General features: G+C 43.8%; 1 protein-coding gene across 1 annotated transcript in view; it reads right to left on the reverse strand.

Annotated features, from left to right (window-relative positions):
• The window catches only part of HMCN2 (hemicentin 2), a 491624-nt gene that overhangs the window by 20025 nt on the left and 451683 nt on the right, over positions 1–19916 (reverse strand). The window contains exons 84-85 of the mRNA XM_063936681.1: positions 5318–5431; positions 4880–5005 (exon numbers count right to left, since the gene is read on the reverse strand). Coding sequence (XP_063792751.1) covers positions 4880–5005; positions 5318–5431 — 240 coding nt within the window. The remainder of the gene's footprint in view (positions 1–4879; positions 5006–5317; positions 5432–19916) is intronic.

Below are 19916 nucleotides of genomic sequence, written 5' to 3' on the forward strand. Positions count from 1 at the left end.
GTATGCCACAGCCATGGCGTTGTCTGACTGGACCTGTATGGCCTGATGTAGGAGGAGAGAAGCAGCTTGTAGAAGGGCATTGTAAATCACCCTGAGTTCCAGAATGTTTATCGGAAGAGAGGCCTCTTGAGATGACCACCTTCCCTGAAACTGAGCCCCTTGGGTGACAGCACCCCAACTGGGGAGGCTTGCATCCGTTGTCAACAGAACCCAAGCCTGAGTTCCGAAGTGTCGACCCTCTATCAGGTGGGAGATCTGTAACCACCATAACAGGGATACCCTTGCTTTTGGTGACAGGAATATCCGCTGGTGCGTGTGCAGGTGTTAGCTCGACCATTTGTCAGCAGATCCAGCTGGAAAGGATGGGCATGGAATCTTCCATGCTGTATAGCCTCATATGAGGCTACCATCTTGCCCAATATCCGGATGCAGAGATGCACCGAGACTTTTTGAGGTTTCAGAACAGAGCGCACAATCGTTTGAATTGTCAAGGCCTTGCCCATAGGGAGGAACACCTTTGAGAGACTGTGTCCTGGATGATCCCCAAGAACTGCAGCCTCTGTGATGGTACTAGGTCTGATTTCTGCAGATTGAGAATGCACCCGTGATCCGTCAGAAGCCGTGTAGTCAGGGCGATGCTTTCTAACAAGCGAGCTTCGGACACAGCCTTTACGAGGAGATCGTCCAAGTAAGGAACGATGTTCACACCCCTTACGTGGAGTTGTAGCATCATTTCCGCCATCACTTTTGTGAACACCCGTGGAGCTGTGGATAGGCCAAAGGGCAGGGCCCGGAACTGGAAGTGATCTTCCTTCAGTGCAAACCTGAGGTAAGCCTGCTGAGGTGGCCACATTGGGATGTGAAGGTACGCATCCTTGATATCCAGGGATACCAGGAATTCCCCCTCTTCCAGGCCTGAAATCACTGCTTTGAGAGATTCCATCTTGAATTTGAATACCCGTAGGTATGGGTTCAGAGATTTGAGGTTCAAAATTGGCCGGGCCGAACTGTCCGGTTTCTGTACCATAAACAGGCTGGAATAAAAGCCCTTTGTTTTGAACAGAGGGGGAACTGGAACAATGACCTGCATTTGTTGCAGTCGTTGGACGGCCTCTAGCAAGGTAACCTTGGACACAGGTGAAGCTGGTAAGCCGGACCTGAAGAATCTGTGAGGATGAAGCTGTTGAAACTCCAACCATTATCCTTGGGAGACAAGGACTCTCACCCAAAGATCCCGGCAGGATTCCGCCCAAACATGGCTGAAATATTTGAGGCGAGCACCTACCTGAATTTCCCCTGGAGACCAGGGCCAACAGTCACGCGGAGGGCTTGGTAGAGTTAGAGCCTGAACTCTGTTCCAGGGAACCAGCGGCCGCTGGTCTGCGTGCTTTACCTCGGTTTCCCCGAGCAGCGTTAGAAGCACCTCTGGCTCAGCCCCTAAATCTGGCCACACAAAAGGACTGGAGGGAGGGTCCGGAATAGGCACGTCTGACCGAAGGAGCCACTGACGGCAGATAGGTGGACTTACCGGCAGTAGCTTGTAAAAACCACTTGTTCAGTTCCTCACCAAACAAAGCCTCCCCTGAGAATGGAAGGTTTTCAATGCCCTTTTTGGAGTCGGCGTCCACTGTCGCAGCCACAGAGCCCTGCGCGCCGACACAGCCATAGCATTAGAGCATGCGTTGATAATGCCAATCTCCTTAATAACCTCACTCATGAAGTTAGCCGAATCCTGAATATGTTGCAGGAGTGTTAGTAGCTTATCTTGAGGCATGGTATCAAAACCCTCTATGATGTTACCAGACCATTTAACAATGGCCCCTGTGATCCAACCACAAGCAATGGTGGGTCTCTGTGTGACTCCAACTGCAGTGTAACTGGATTTGCCTCACAGCGCTGAGGTCATGGGATCGATTCCCACCATGGCCCTAACTGTGCGGAGTTTGTATATTCTCCCCGTACTTGCGTGGGTTTCCTCCGGGTACTCCAGTTTCCTCCCACAATCCAAAAATATACTGGTAGGTTAATTGGCTCCCAAAAAAATTAACCCTAGCGTGAATGTGTGTGCGTGTACATGTGATAGGGAATATAAATTGTAAGCTCCACTGGGGCAGGGACTGATGTGAATGAGCAAATATTCTCTGGAAAGCGCTGCGGAATATGTGTGCGCTGTATAAATAACTGGTAATAAAATAAATAAAATTTGAGTGTAGTCTCAATTTTACGGTCAGCAGGGTCTTTTAAAGAGATAGCAACGGGTACAAGCAGCACAATCTTACGTGACAAACTGGACAGTGAGATAGCCACAATCGGAGGATTCTCCCACAGCTTCCTGTCCTCAGGGGGGGAAGGTAAGGAGTTTAGCAACCATTTAGGGGTTTGAAATTTCTTGTCAGGATTAACCCACTCCTCTTCAAAAAGTGTTTAATTTCTTAGATAGGAAAGGTGGCAGTAGACTTTTGTTTTACATTAAAAAGCGACTCCTCGGGTTCTGCCTCTTTATCAGGGATATTCAGGACCTCCCTAATAGAACAGATAAGGGCTTCCACACCCTGAGACAGAGTACTATTGTCTCCTTTATCCCCCTCAACTTCTCCTTCCTCCAAATCTGGCATATCATTATCAGAGTCAGATTGGAGCACATGGGGCAATGTGTGTTTCTGAGAAACCAGCAGAAGGTCTGAGATCAGAAGTATGAGTCAGAAAATCATCCGTGGATTTCTTAAACACCAGTCTGTCTTTCCTGCCAGGCAGTAGCCATTTCAGATGATATGTTAGACATCATCCCTTTTATGGAATCCAGCTATTCTGGTTCCTGTGTGCTGCTTCCCTGTGAAGGGATACTGCACTGCACACACAGCAGAGATCCCCCTGTGGAGGAAAACTTTGTGCCACAATACTGACAAATAACCTTCTTGGCAGACATGTTCATACAGCAGAACACAAACACACCGCCCCCCCCCCCCCCCCCCCCTCTAACAGCTAAAGTGATGCTTTGCCGGGCAGAAAACTAGAGCCTTAATAAGGTAACTAGTTCATATATATATATATTGCTCCCCCCTTCTACAAAACCCCTAGTACCAGTATAAGGTGTGTGAGGGTCCTTGGAGGAGCAGCGCTTCCCTGTATGCAACCTGTAGTATGATGAAGCAGGAAATGGCGCCTCTGAGCTACTGGTCCTGCTCTCCGGGAAGCCCCGCCCCCTTAATGGCGCATGGTCCCTGCATATATTATACTGGCAATCACTCCAATTTTTACAGAAAACGGGGTTAAAACCCCTTTTCTGTGACAGCGTAAGTGTGGGTACGTGCAGTGGGCACCGCAACCCGCAGCACCGAGTGCCCGCCGCACCCTTATGCCACCACTGTAACCGGGGACCCGCTAACTGGGACCCTGGTGTCTGTACTCACCACTCCAGCATCTTCAGCTCTGTTACGGGTGACGCTCTTACCCTGGGGGTAATCAAAACAACACCTCAGGAGCTATGTCCTGACAGCGGCGATACAGACCATCAACCCTTCAAGAGGTTGGTCCTGCCCCCCCCCCCCCCCCCCCCTAAGTCCCACGACACAGGCAGACTGGTGCCAGCCAGTGCTGTCTGAAAATAATAAACTAAAATAAAGTTTTGAAGAAAACCTCTCAGGAGCTCCAGAGAATGCACCCGGCTCCTTGGGCACATTTTTCTAAACTGAGTCTGCAGAAGGGCCATAGAGGGGAGGAGCCAGCACACTGAAGAAGCTCCAATGGACCCCATCTATACCCCATGGTAACTCTTACCATCCCAGTATCCCCTAGGACGTGAGAGTAATATGCAAATGCCGCCACCGCCGGGAGTTGTATTGAGACTCCCATAACTGGCGTCTCTGATCTGCTGCTTGTGTACAAAGACGGAACCATTGGACGCGAAACGGTGAAACTTTGATCTAAGTAAGTAGCCCCTATGGTCGCGCAGCACGGCCGCTGGAAGATGGTGGACACATTTTTACTGCGTACGGGATCCTTCACTACCTTCCCCAAACGCTGACTAGCTGTCAATCACTTTGCAAATAAATCCTCTCTATCATAGGTTCTCGAACTTAGTCCTCAGGACCCCAAACGCCCTCCATTGTCAGAGTAATCCTCATTAAGGTTCTCTGGGCCTAATTCAGCATGGATTGAAATTGAGATTTTTTGCAATTTGGCCAATTATTGAAAGACTGCATGCGCTGCATACACAATGCGCATGCGCTAGGGCCGCATTGCATTTGCAATATTAAGCGATCGCACAGTGATTGACAGGAAGTCAAAATTACTGCCTTGCCCGGGTTACGAAAATCCTAGTTTCGGCCCTGCATTTACCTGTGCAATTCTTTGCAATAGAGTTTGCAAAACATCATACTTTTCGTAGCAATAGCGTTCCGTGCTGAATTAGGCCCTCTGTTCTTAAACACAGCTCATCTTGAAATTTGTTGCAACATTATACTGTTTCTATTGTGCCCCACTGTCATCTTCTCAGCTGTAGGGCAAGTTCCAGTTCTGCCAATGTTTTTCTCGGTGATCGTCAATATCCAACATGTTGGACAATGACGATTCGCATTTTGTATTTTGTCGATCCCCCAAGAAATCGCCAATCAGGGGGTATTGTGCATTTGCCCGTTAGAGGTATATGGGCCGCATAACCTATTCATTAAAACTATCTACAGATGGCGACAAAAATGTAATTGAAAGGCTATTGATGCAATCTACACAAAAAAAACCCCGTACTTCTGAAATAACTGTTCTAAAGGTTCCACTGTATTGTGAGCGCCTCCTATGTCTGTACTGTGAAGATGCGATATCCAGGACTGAGTTCTATTTGGAAAGCGTTGTTGCACAAGGTCTGGTACCCAGGCCCACTCACCACTGCAGGCTCCAGACTCTGATTGCGTGGTACCCGCTGGGCAGATGTCCACACACTGGTAACTTCCAAGCGTGTTCCTGCATTGTTGCTGTGACTGGCACACTCCTTGTAGGCATTCATTTATATCTGTCCGCAAAGACAAAAACACACATTCACGTTGTTATTCCAGCATTTCATTTATTGAGGCTGTATATAAAACCACCCCCACATGTCACATTAACCTGTTCATTATTATCATGTGAGTGGAGAAGATGGATAAATACATACTGCTTGGTAAAATAAAACTTTATGGGAATTGGGACTCTAGAACCCATTTTATTGTCCGATCATTCAAAGAGAACATATAATAATTGTAAAATTATACCTTGGACATGTCAGTGAGTCCTTAGGGCAGGACACGGGAAACCATTGGTAATATCAGGCAGGGACATCACTTACCTGTACAGCGTGGGCCCTTAAGCTCATAGCCTGGGTCACAAGCACACTGATACGAGCCAATAGTATTCAGGCACCTCTGCTGGCACGGAGATGATTGGCTGCACTCATCAACATCTAGAAGACAGAACAAATCAAATATAACACTATCTACTACCTACAATAAGGGCCCTTATTGCCCTACTTCCTGCCAGCACCTTGCAGTTTACAAAATTGTGAGCCCCAGCATGGACCCCCTGAAGATCATTTATGATGAGAGTTGGGGATAAATTTACTAAATGATGATTTCAGATCAATTTAAAATCCATCTAAAACTAACAGTTGATTATTTTTGTTCCATTGTGAATTCGATGGTCGATTGGTTTCTGTTTGAAGCTCTAATGTGTTCTGTTCACCCTCAGTAGAAGCAAAAATCGACCAAATTATACAAAAGCCTCCCTAATGGGCAAAACAAGGCACATGCTAATTTGCATATTGCCGATTTTTAAAAAATCATTGCTGTGCCTATAAATGCCTGATTTATGCAGCCAGAGTGCCCGACGTGCTTCTATCCCATGTTTTTACCATGATATTGAGGTTTCAGACAATTCGTGATGGTTCAAAATCAAACAGATTTTCGATGGATTGTAAATATCGACTGTTCGTAAATCTCCGATTTACATAGCACACACCAGAAAAACATCAATGCTTTCTAGTGTTCCATATCAACCGATTTTTGACCGTTTTTGACCTTTGCCTATTTTTACCTTTAGTAAATCTCCAACATGCAAAATCAAGTAGGTGAAAAAAACAAAATTGACCTTTATTAAATATACCCCTTGATGTACATTGCAAAAGTCCTTCTTGTACCACTTGGCGCACATATAGAGGTGCTGACTGACCCTCTGTTCCACACAAGAGATGGCTCTGCAAATTAGAAGTTCATCTCAAAATGTGGAGAACACAGTTGGCGTAAAGGCAGACATTACTGCATCACAGCCCGAGGTCACAAGTTCAATTCCTGACATTGGCACTGTCTGTGTGGAGCATTGGGTGTAGTCAGTGTGTTGAAAACAGTAATAGCAATAATATACTGTATATATAACCAGTATATTAAAATAAAAAATAAGAATTTACTTACCGATAATTCTATTTCTCGTAGTCCGTAGTGGATGCTGGGGACTCCGTAAGGACCATGGGGAATAGCGGCTCCGCAGGAGACTGGGCACATCTAAAGAAAGCTTTAGGACTAACTGGTGTGCACTGGCTCCTCCCCCTATGACCCTCCTCCAAGCCTCAGTTAGGAAACTGTGCCCGGACGAGCGTACACAATAAGGAAGGATTTTGAATCCCGGGTAAGACTCATACCAGCCACACCAATCACACCGTATAACTTGTGATCTGAACCCAGTTAACAGTATGATAACAGAGGAGCCTCTGAAAAGATGGCTCCCAACAATAATAACCCGATTTTTGTAACAATAACTATGTACAAGTATTGCAGACAATCCGCACTTGGGATGGGCGCCCAGCATCCACTACGGACTACGAGAAATAGAATTATCGGTAAGTAAATTCTTATTTTCTCTAACGTCCTAAGTGGATGCTGGGGACTCCGTAAGGACCATGGGGATTATACCAAAGCTCCCAAACGGGCGGGAGAGTGCGGATGACTCTGCAGCACCGAATGAGAGAACTCCAGGTCCTCCTCAGCCAGGGTATCAAATTTGTAGAATTTAGCAAACGTGTTTGCCCCTGACCAAGTAGCTGCTCGGCAAAGGTGTAAAGCCGAGATCCCTCGGGCAGCCGCCCAAGATGAGCCCACTTTCCTTGTGGAACGGGCTTTTACAGATTTTAGCTGTGGCAGGCCTGCCACAGAATGTGCAAGCTGAATTGTACTACAAATCCAACGAGCAATAGTCTGCTTAGAAGCAGGAGCACCCAGCATGTTGGGTGCCTACAGGATAAACAGCGAGTCAGATTTCCTGACTCCAGCCGTCCTGGAACATATTTTCAGGGCCCTGACAACATCCAGCAACTTGGATTCCTCCAAGTCCCTAGTAGCCGCAGGCACCACAATAGGTTGGTTCAGGTGAAAACGCTGGAACCACCTTAGGGAGAAACTGAGGACGAGTCCTCAATTCCGCCCTGTCCGAATGGAAAATCAGATAAGGGCTTTTACAGGATAAAGCCGCCAATCCTGACACGCGCCTGGCCTAGGCCAGGGCCAACAGCATGACCACTTTCCATGTGAGATATTTTAACTCCACAGATTTAAGTGGTTCAAACCAATGTGACTTTTGGAACCCAAACTACATTGAGATCCCAAATTGCCACTGGAGGCACAAAAGGAGGCTGTATATGCAGTACCCCTTTTACAAACGTCTAAACTTCAGGGACTGAAGCTAGTTCTTTTTTGGAAGAAAATTGACAGGGCCGAAATCTGAACCTTAATGGACCCCAATTTCAGGCCCATAGACACTCCTGTTTGCAGGAAATGTAGGAATCGACCCAGTTGAATTTCCTCCGTCGGGCCTTACTGGCCTCGCACTACGCAACATATTTTCGCCAATTGCGGTGATAATGTTTTTGCGGTTACATCCTTCCTGGCTTTTGATCAGGATAGGGATGACTTCATCCGGAATGCCTTTTTTCCTTCAGGATCCGGTGTTCAACCGCCATGCCGTCAAACGCAGCCGCGGTAAGTCTTGGAACAGACAGGGTCCTTGCTGGAGCAGGTCCCTTCTTAGAGGTAGAGGCCACGGATCCTCCGTGAGCCTCTCTTGAAGTTCCGGTTACCAAGTCCTTTTTGGCCCATCCGGAGCCACGAATATAGTGCTTACTCCTCTCCATCTTATCAATCTCAGTACCTTGGGTATGAGAGGCAGATGAGGGAACACATACACTGACTGGTACACCCACGGTGTTACCAGAGCGTCTACAACTATTGCCTGAGGGTCTCTTGACCTGGCGCAATACCTGTCGAGTTTTTTAATCATGTGGACGACTTCTGGGTGAAGTCCCCACTCTCCCGGGTGGAGGTCGTGCTGAGGAAGCCTGCTTCCCAGTTGTCCACTCCCGGAATGAATACTGTTGACAGTGCTATTACATGATTTTCCGCCCAGCGGAGAATCCTTGCAGCTTCTGCCATTGCCCTCCTGCTTCTTGTGCCACCCTGTCTGTTTACGTGGGTGACTGCCATGATGTTGTCCGACTGGATCAACACCGGCTGACCTTGAAGCAGAGGTCTCGCTAAGCTTAGAGCATTGTAACTGGCCCTTAGCTTCAGGATATTTATGTGAAGTGATGTATCCAGGCTTGACCCTAAGCCCTGGATATTCCTTCCCTGTGTGACTGCTCCCCAGCCTCGCAGGCTGGCATCCGTGGTCACCAGGACCCAGTCCTGAATGCCGAATCTGCGGCCCTCTAGAAGATGAGCACTCTGCAACCACCACAGGATGGATACCCTTGTCCTTGGTGACAGGGTTATCCGCTGATGCATCTGAAAATGCGACCCGGACCATTTGTCCAGTAGGATCCACTGGAAAGTTCTTGCGTGGAATCTAACGAATGGGATTGCTTCGTAGGAAGCCACCATTTTTTCCCAGAACCCTTGTGCATTGATGCACTGAGACTTGGTTCGGTTTTAGGAGGTTCCTGATTAGCTCGGATAACTCCCTGGCTTTCTCTTCCATTACCTTGGTAAAGACCAGGGGTGCCGTGGACCATCCCTACGGCAGCGTCTGAACTGATAGTGACAGTTCTGTACCATAACCTGAGGTACCCTTGGTGAGAAGGGTAAATTTTGACATGAAGGTAAGCATCCTTGATGTCCCGAGACATCATGTAGTCCCCTTCTTCCAGGTTCGCAATCACTGCTCTGAGTGACTCAATCTTGAATTTGAACCTCTGTATGTAAGTGTTCAAAGATTTTAGATTTTAGAATCGGTCTCACCGAGCCGTCTGGCTTCGGTACCACAATAGTGTGGAATAATACCCCGTTCCTTGTTGCAGGAGGGGTACCTTGATTATCACCTGCTGGGAATACAGCTTGTGAATGGCTTCCAAAACTGCCTCCCTGTCAGAGGGAGACGTCGGTAAAGTCGACTTTTGGAAACGGCGAGGGGGAGACGTCTCGAATTCCAATATGTACCCCTGAGATATTACCTGAAGGATCCAGGGGTCTACTTGCGAGTGAGCCCACTGCGCACTGAAATTCATTGAGAACGGGCCCCCACCGTGCCTGAGCTTGTAAAGCCCTAGCGTCATACTGAGGGCTTGGCAGAGGCGGGAAAGGGTTTCTGTTCCTGGGAACTGGCTGATCTCTGCAGCCTTTTTCCTCTCCCTCTGTCACGAGCAGAAAAGAGGAACCTTTTGTCCGCTTGCCAACAAAGGACTGCGCCTGATAATACGGCGTTGTCAAAGTCAAAAATATTACATAGAGAGAACATTCAAACCACACACACATTTAAGTCGCTATACTTGCAAATATGCGCAGCGAGCACAGCAATATATGGAAACACACGCATTTGCTCGGACATGGCACGGAGATGGATTCTGCGCTTGTTTCATACAGTACATGGTTATAATAATGTCAAGCACCAGACATCATGGAGATTTAGAATTGGCTGATGAATTGATGTCATGAATACGTATCATTTGAACAGAACCAGATGTGCCCATCATGTTTGGTATTGAAGCAAGCAGAATGATGTGTGGGTTAGTTTGATGCTGGTTGTGAAGTTGTGGGACATTGCAGCAGATAGATATGATTATATGTATAAAAGCTAAGATCACATTGTTAGAACAATGGATGCTCAAGACAACCTTTTACTAAGTTTTCAGGGCTGAACCTGATCAGCATATACAAAGAAAGAAAGACCCCTCCCCCAGGTACTGGTCAAACAGGAAGGTAGTGGTCAGGTGTGGCCTCAGAGAACAGATGTAATGTAGCTACACTCAGAACAAAGCACACAGCAAGCATGGCTGGATCATCACCGGGCTCCTTAGAAAAGACTAAGTATCATCTCAATATCTCATGGCTAATTGGCATAGAATAGTTTTAAATATGTGTTTGTAGCAATGTAGTTGTAGAATGGTTGGCATAGATTAGTTAGTTTGGAAATACAAATGGCTTAAGGTTAACGAGGTTTGGGCAGTTGTGTGATTGTTGGGTGTTTGTGGATACTCTGTGAAGTCTGTGATGAATTGGAACAGTATACAATCTGTAGCATAGTATTTGTGGTATTTGTTTGCCTATGGAGATTTAAAATAGATTGTGCTGGTTAGTTATACTATATATCTTGTTAATCATAAATACCACCATGCAGTTACGTTTGTGTTAATTACATTGTGATCTGGTCTTGTGATGAATATGCTCTGGTTATTGAGATACTGAAGTTGTTTGGAATGTGAAATTATAAGATGGTTCTAGGAAGTTGAATTACATTGTGAAAGGTGATTTAGATTGTTTGGAATTGTAAAATCAGAACATATGCATTGTTTTGAGGCTTGGACATTTTGGAATAAAATGGAGTCTTGTGTTTTCTGCTATGTGATTGTGGTGTAGTAGAGAGTGCCATGTGTTTGGACCTGCAAATCTAAAATGGCTGCTGCCGGGTATTTTCCCCTCCCCCTTTCAGCCATGTGGTGTAGTCTTTGGAATCAAGTGGAGTTTTCCCAAAATGGAGTCTAGCTTCTGCCCCATGCGGCATTGTAGGGACAATTGTGTTGCTGGGTGTCGTGTATATAGGGACAGGCAGCATGGGTAAGCTCAAGTACTTTCTAAACAAAGATTCTCAGCATTGACTGACTGCGCAGCGATTGTTCCTCACATGTGTAAGCTTTCTCTGCAATCATATTTGTCTTCTTGTTATTGTGAGCCATTTCTTTCTCTCTCTCCCTTCTCCTCTTCCCCTCTTATTTTCCCTTAAACGTAATTGTATTGTATTGTATTTCCCGTGTAGTTATCTGGTTAGGTAGTCTATGTTATATTGTAGTGTATGGCTTGTATTGTGTTAAATTCTTTTGCAAGTATATCATTCATAATATATATATTTAGGCGTTGGACCCTGAGCACGGTATCTGTGTATTTCTTATAGTATTAAGTAATCTCAGAGCGTCGGTGACGCTCGAACAGCTTTTGAGGTAATAAGGTTATACTGTGTTGCATTTACACTCTACCACTACACAGAGGTTTACAGTATAAGTACATTCCTTAAGGTATAGTTAAGGGAGTACCCTTGCGGTACTTTTTGCGCCAATTGCGTACTGTGTTCTTTAACCTTTAACGTGTTTTTAATAAGATAAATATTTAGCTTTGTTAGATGGGGGCTCTGGTCCGCGATATCACGATCTTAATGATGCACTGTACATTACAAACGCGGCTGTAATTGACCGGCTAATGATGGACATCTCGCAAAATGCTGAAAAAAAAAACACAAAAAAAAAAAAAAAACACCCACGTTAATGTATTGTGGTATCAGTAAGACGCTGATAGGAAATTTTAAGGGACAAGGCGTTTCTCATAATATTTAAGATGCTAAAATGTATTTTTATTGTCGCAAAACCAGGTTCAAATGGATCATATCGTGTTTGATTAAGATTAGATTGTTTATCTGTTTAAGTAGGTTTAAAAGTACATTTAAAAGTTACTTTGGGAGCTAGCATGGTGATTTTCTTTATGGCAGGAGAGGCCGCATGGTCTGTCCACCATTTTGTGTGACCCTCATGGAGGTGGAAGGGGGAGGAGCAGCGGCCATTTTGGGAAGGTCAAATTTTATTTTATTTTTTAACGGCTGCTTTTCAGTTGACTCAGGAAATAATCAGCCATCCATTGTCAAAATAAATAAATAAATAATTAAATAAAAATAAAAAATAAAAAATCACCATTTATGAGTTACCAATGCATTTATTTAACCAGTGTCATAGTCAATTATAAATAGTTCAGATAGGGCTTAATGAAAGTTGTTGTTTTGTTTTTTGTTGTTTTTTTTCTTTTTCCCCTCTCACCTCCAAGATTCTAGGATTCTCTGCTAGTTGTGAGATGGGCCATTGAAATGCAAATTGGAAGCACTGAATAAGGTCTCATATATGTAATAAGTGATTAGTACATATATGTAATGTCTATATGTCTGTGCTTACATCAATGTATGTTATTAGATTAATTTAGAATTGCATTTTCATCTGTGTACTTTCACATATCTCACCTTCCTGTTTGCCATTTGCATTGATAACGTGCTGAGAAAATTTGCTGCTATTTAAAAAAAAAAAAAAAAAAAGGTAAGGGAGTAATTGAAAAAAAAAACAAGCACACAGCATAAAAGATACTGTGTGGTGTTTGGTAAGCGTTTATATAGTGAAATATCGCTTACATTTATAGTAAGGCGATACAGAAGCCACAAGACAATAGCACACATTTGTTCAGTTTCCAAAATTTAGTTTAAATACCTTACTTTACTGTAACGCCTCTGGGGAGAGCTATCAGACTACGGGAAATTATTTTTCTGATCAGAAAACTATAAGAATGATAGTGGGTTGAAAACGGTATGAGTGTATTGAATCCCGCTTTGTGGACTTTGTGATCTATGTGATAAAACGGTATTGAATTCCGCTTTGTGGACTTTGTGATCTGTGTGATCTTTAGTGGAACGTGATGAGCACGGTCTGAGTGAAAACGTGCAACAGAGTGTGATAAAGTTTTCGTTGTATTACGCTCTGGCTGTTTTGGAGCACAGTAGGGAGACTCCAATGATCCTACCATTTATGGGCATCAAGTGTCTATAAGTGGTACGATTGGACCGCACGGTTGTATGTGTAACCAATAACGCAACGTGATATGAGGTCGTATATCCATGCGTAAATCTTGCCCTCATACGTGTTGTAGGGAGCACATGCAAGCGTGATTTGTGTAAAGAAAAAGGAAGGGCATTTTCTCAGGAAAATCTCTAGAGATAGGGCCTGCAACGGCTACACGTGTCTGCTAGAAGGCGGACCGGAGATACCCGGAGCAGAAGAAGTTCAGTGGAAGAGCTTTAAGGATTTCCAACGAAGTTCTGTGTTTGGTGCATTTTAGGAAGTTTTTCTGTGTTAAAAAGGTCCACAATGGCAGCCAAGTGCACAACACAGAGACGGTCGGAGGTCAGGATTCAGACTCCAGAGGCTTGCAGACCCCGAGGGTCTGCTCGGTTAGTAATGTGGGGGAAATATGGTCCCCACACTGAGACCTTTTGTGATGAATGGACACGAATGACTGCGGGGGATAAGGCACCATTTCCCGGGATAGGTAGTTTTAACTCAGAGGTGTTGCATAATTTAAGGCAAAGGATCAGTCTCATAAAATCCTGGAAACAACGAGTTAAACATGATGATTGTTTGCAGTTATGGCAACAGGAAAGTGAAATGCAAAGAAATGTAACTTACATATCTAACTTTCATCTTGAGAGGAGAGACATGGCAATGAGGAGGATTATGGTTGCAGAGAAATGGCACAATGTTGTATGATAAAAATGCACTTAGTAACTGTATTAAGAACGAAAGTAACAAATGTAATAATGTTTATAAAAATGAAAGTGTAAAAATCACAAATGTTAACCTGTGCAAGTCGCACCCCATGTCAAACTTCCCTCAGAATTATCAGCAAGAAAGTGAGCCCAGAACGATGTCGGCATCTCTTCCAGCAGCCATCCTACAAGACATCCAGGTGGACGCGACCAAATTGGTAAAGGCAATAATCAAACCCCCTAACGGAGGGTCAGGTGAGGTCGTGTCCACAGGTACGTACAATGTTTTATATCACGCACAAACAAATGTACCCCATATTGTAAGACCAAAACAAGGTGATGTAATTGAGTTTAGTCCTGTCAGGGTGATCACAGTCCCCAATGGGAAGACTGACGATCAGGGAACCATTCCCGTCAAGGACAGTGCAATGCGCCATCCCTGGTCCCGGACAGAATTGAGATCAATCATGTCTGATTACCCAGATCCTAGGAAAGATCTAACTGTATGATCAAAGATTCACAGAAGGTATATCAACTCCCTAGACAACGACATAATCATGGTATCCAAGGAATCAGGTAGGTACAGGGAAAGCGGTTGATGGTGATGAGCATCCAAGCGTTTGAGGAGGCATCAAATCAACCAAAACCCCAGGCCATTGGCACATGGAGGAACTCAAGGATTTGTTATCTTTGTAAAAGAGAAGGGCATTATGCCAGTAACTGCAACAGCCCACATAAAATCAGACCCCCTAGACATGAAAATGAGCAAAAGTTATGACACACCAAATTATAATCAGGGATCATATAGGAAGGATTTTGGGCCACACCCATAATATATAGTCAGGAAAGGTGATCATTAGGACTGATGGTAAGCCTGAGGTAACGGTTAATAAATTGGGAGGTCATTCACTGAAAGACACAGGAATGACCAGGTGAAACGTTGTAAATGTATCTGTGAAATGTTTTTTTTTTTCTCTCTCTCTATCCCCATCTCTGACGAGTATTGGTAAGAATTCACACATTGCATATCCACTTGGTCCTTGCAGAAGTCTACCAAACCCCAGCATGACCTCCGCCACAATGTATTTCTGGCCAGATACAGACAGTGGAGTAATGCAGGTGCTGGTGGGGAGGGACTGCTCAAGGAGACCATTAGACACGTAGATATGACAGCCTGATAATCTGACAATGTTTTCCTAATGCTGAACAATGTTTTAAAAAATGCTTTGATTCTCTTTTCCTATTGATGGTTAATGTCGAGTTATGTAATTTATATATGCATATGAATTGTTCTCTATCTCTTTTGTTTTTTTTTTTGTTTTCTCTCTCTTCTCACTCATGTTTTCATGGTTTAAAGATGGTATGTCACCCCTCAGTTGGACCAATGGTAATGCCAGATTTTTGCTCCTTACAGAAAGATCGCCGGTTAGGAAGGAATATTGCATCACCAGAATGTTCGTTTGGAAGACTGAGAGACAGCACCTTTGAGAGGACAGCAGAACAAGAAGAACAACAAGACGAGAGAACTTATTATCGTAACAAGTTCTCTCCCCCTCAAACTGATTTCTTATACCCCCTTTACAAATTTCTTCTTTTCTCCTCCTGTAAGATGGACTTGCCCCAAGAAACTGTGATATGGATTTTCCTGTTGACCATGATGTTGACCAGAACAGTCTGTTTCGGTGAGAGTACCAGGGAGGTCGAGAAAGGATCCAGAAAGGTCCTGATGACTGAGACGGAGGTGTAAATTTCCAATAGCAACCCAATCACCAAGCAAAGGCGAGTACCGGGCACGATCTAACAACCATGTTATTTGTAAACAATTGTGAAGGATTGTTAGTTCAAAAAGAAAACTGTATCTGTAGGCTCTGTGACAATGGTTGAGGATGGATGCATAAAGAAATGCCAATCCAGTTTTAATATCCATATGGACCGGCATCCATTGAGTGACTATCACTCCTTAGTGGGTAGCGTGTTAAATAAAACAGATTGTTGGGTATGCTCTCAAGTACCTCAAGGTCATAGCAAATCAGGGCTAGTACCATTTCCTTTAACGGTAAGGGAGGTACTTGAGCTAAAGGGTGGGAGACCGGTGGACAGGAGGTTTAATATCTCCAGCCCTCCTAGTTTGAAGCTCCACCAATACCATGTGGATAGGTCCCTATTATGTTTTAACATCTCCAATCCCCGAAAGCCGGGAAATTGGGAAGTGTCATGGAGCAACCAAACCATGACCTTTTCGCATAGAGCAGATAGAATGCCTACAGATACAGAGCTTGTACGCCACATAGCCAGTAGAGGAAAATCTTTCCGGTATAGGTATACCTTAGGAAATAGGATTACGAGAGTTGGAGAAGTATCACCAGGATACTGTGCACATATCGTACAAACTGATACGTGTACTAAACAGATGGGAGAATTAGGGTTAGGAGAGTTCACATGAAAAATGTGTAACATGGTAATGACATATTCCGTCCCATATGTTCTCCCCGATGATGCATATTTCATATGCAAAAAAAAGGCGTATAAGCGGCTTGCCCCAAACTCTGAAGGATTGTGTTATATTGAAAAAGTACTACCTGAGGTAATGAGTCTAAGGAGTGAGGAAACTGTAATCCCAATGGATTTGATTTATGACCCAACGGTAGAAACAATGATGTAATGAAAATGCGATTATACGGTCCGTTTCTTTCACCTGTTTTTCCGTTTTCTCCAAGATAAAAAAACCTCCTTGGACGAGGAAGTTGACGAGACGCTATACAGACAACGAATAGACCAAAGAAGAAGTTTTGACAACCTTAGATACGGACACTTGATGAACTTTGCCATGGATCCCCAGTTTCCCTAAAATTCTTAAACTTACGCTAGCCCAACATTTTTTGTAAATCTATGAGCATTGACAAAGCTTTTTGCTCGCACCTAATGGGCAAAACAGCGCAAAGAAGACGACTTTCAACTGATACCGAACAAAACTTCAACCGACAGATGTACATTAACCTGACATAGAATACCACTGCATTTACCATAAGTGTTCTTTATCTTCATCTCTACAACCCTCAGGTAATGACACACATAGTCGATAGGGAATACAGGCACAGATATCAGCAATCACATACCTCCCCCATTCATGTATCATCAACTAAAATGTGCTCCCCCATTTTGTTACAACCACAGCCGAAATGAGCTCGGTAAAGTTTGACAGCCCATCCACAGACCCTTAGTACGGGATAAGAAGGAATTCAAATGTATACTTCGCAATACCTCAAAGCTTGATGTACAACACGTACGGCACGATGATACATGACCCCCCAAACATGGATTCATACATACATACTTCTGCTATCTCACTAGGTCATACCTTTTTCCCACCTTCTTCTCTCCTCCCTTACCCAATCATAGAAATGTATTTACATATGACATATATTTTTCTCTTTTTGAAATGTTTTAGGAAGTGGCAGTTATTGGTGACTGCCAAAGGGTGGACTGTCAAAGTCAAAAATATTACATAGAGAGAACATTCAAACCACACACACATTTAAGTCGCTATACTTGCAAATATGCGCAGCGAGCACAGCAATATATGGAAACACACGCATTTGCTCGGACATGGCACGGAGATGGATTCTGCGCTTGTTTCATACAGTACATGGTTATAATAATGTCAAGCACCAGACATCATGGAGATTTAGAATTGGCTGATGAATTGATGTCATGAATACGTATCATTTGAACAGAACCAGATGTGCCCATCATGTTTGGTATTGAAGCAAGCAGAATGATGTGTGGGTTAGTTTGATGCTGGTTGTGAAGTTGTGGGACATTGCAGCAGATAGATATGATTATATGTATAAAAGCTAAGATCACATTGTTAGAACAATGGATGCTCAAGACAACCTTTTACTAAGTTTTCAGGGCTGAACCTGATCAGCATATACAAAGAAAGAAAGACCCCTCCCCCAGGTACTGGTCAAACAGGAAGGTAGTGGTCAGGTGTGGCCTCAGAGAACAGATGTAATGTAGCTACACTCAGAACAAAGCACACAGCAAGCATGGCTGGATCATCACCGGGCTCCTTAGAAAAGACTAAGTATCATCTCAATATCTCATGGCTAATTGGCATAGAATAGTTTTAAATATGTGTTTGTAGCAATGTAGTTGTAGAATGGTTGGCATAGATTAGTTAGTTTGGAAATACAAATGGCTTAAGGTTAACGAGGTTTGGGCAGTTGTGTGATTGTTGGGTGTTTGTGGATACTCTGTGAAGTCTGTGATGAATTGGAACAGTATACAATCTGTAGCATAGTATTTGTGGTATTTGTTTGCCTATGGAGATTTAAAATAGATTGTGCTGGTTAGTTATACTATATATCTTGTTAATCATAAATACCACCATGCAGTTACGTTTGTGTTAATTACATTGTGATCTGGTCTTGTGATGAATATGCTCTGGTTATTGAGATACTGAAGTTGTTTGGAATGTGAAATTATAAGATGGTTCTAGGAAGTTGAATTACATTGTGAAAGGTGATTTAGATTGTTTGGAATTGTAAAATCAGAACATATGCATTGTTTTGAGGCTTGGACATTTTGGAATAAAATGGAGTCTTGTGTTTTCTGCTATGTGATTGTGGTGTAGTAGAGAGTGCCATGTGTTTGGACCTGCAAATCTAAAATGGCTGCTGCCGGGTATTTTCCCCTCCCCCTTTCAGCCATGTGGTGTAGTCTTTGGAATCAAGTGGAGTTTTCCCAAAATGGAGTCTAGCTTCTGCCCCATGCGGCATTGTAGGGACAATTGTGTTGCTGGGTGTCGTGTATATAGGGACAGGCAGCATGGGTAAGCTCAAGTACTTTCTAAACAAAGATTCTCAGCATTGACTGACTGCGCAGCGATTGTTCCTCACATGTGTAAGCTTTCTCTGCAATCATATTTGTCTTCTTGTTATTGTGAGCCATTTCTTTCTCTCTCTCCCTTCTCCTCTTCCCCTCTTATTTTCCCTTAAACGTAATTGTATTGTATTGTATTTCCCGTGTAGTTATCTGGTTAGGTAGTCTATGTTATATTGTAGTGTATGGCTTGTATTGTGTTAAATTCTTTTGCAAGTATATCATTCATAATATATATATTTAGGCGTTGGACCCTGAGCACGGTATCTGTGTATTTCTTATAGTATTAAGTAATCTCAGAGCGTCGGTGACGCTCGAACAGCTTTTGAGGTAATAAGGTTATACTGTGTTGCATTTACACTCTACCACTACACAGAGGTTTACAGTATAAGTACATTCCTTAAGGTATAGTTAAGGGAGTACCCTTGCGGTACTTTTTGCGCCAATTGCGTACTGTGTTCTTTAACCTTTAACGTGTTTTTAATAAGATAAATATTTAGCTTTGTTAGCGTCTTATTTTGAGAGGCGACCTGGGGTACAAACGTGGATTTCCCAGCTGTTGCCGTGGCCACCAGGTCTAAAAGACCGACCCCAAATGTCCCCTTTCAAAGGCAATACTTCCAAATGCCGTTTGGAATCCGCATCACCTGACCATTTTACTGGTAGAATTGGACAACGCACTTATACTTGATGCCAGTCGGCAATTATTCCGCTGTGCATCATGCATATATAGAAATGCATCTTTTAAATGCTCTATAGGCAATAATATACTATCCTTATCTAGGATATCAATATTTCCAGTCAGGGAATCCGACCATGCCAACCCAGCACTGCACCTCCAGGCTGAGGCGATAGCTGGTCGCAGTATAACACCAGTATGTGTGTAAATACCTTTTTTGGATACCCTCCTGCTTTCTATCAGCAGGATCCTTAAGGGCGGCCATCTCATGAGAGGGTAGAGCCCTTGTTCTTACAAGCGTGTGAGCGCCTTATCCCCCCTAGGGGGTGTTTCCCAATGCATCCTAACCTCTGGCGGGAAAGGGTATGCAGCCAATACTTTTTAAGAAATTATTAATTGTTATCGGGGGGAAACCCACGCATCATCACACACCTCATTTTATTTCTCAGATTCAGGAAAACTACATGTAGTTTTTCCCTCACCGAACATAATACCCCTTTTTTGGTGGTACTCGTATTATCAGAAATGTATAAAAACATTTTCCATTGTCTCAATCATG

This window comes from Pseudophryne corroboree, chromosome 8 (genome assembly GCF_028390025.1).
Source record: "Pseudophryne corroboree isolate aPseCor3 chromosome 8, aPseCor3.hap2, whole genome shotgun sequence".
NCBI classification, from domain to species: domain Eukaryota; kingdom Metazoa; phylum Chordata; class Amphibia; order Anura; family Myobatrachidae; genus Pseudophryne; species Pseudophryne corroboree.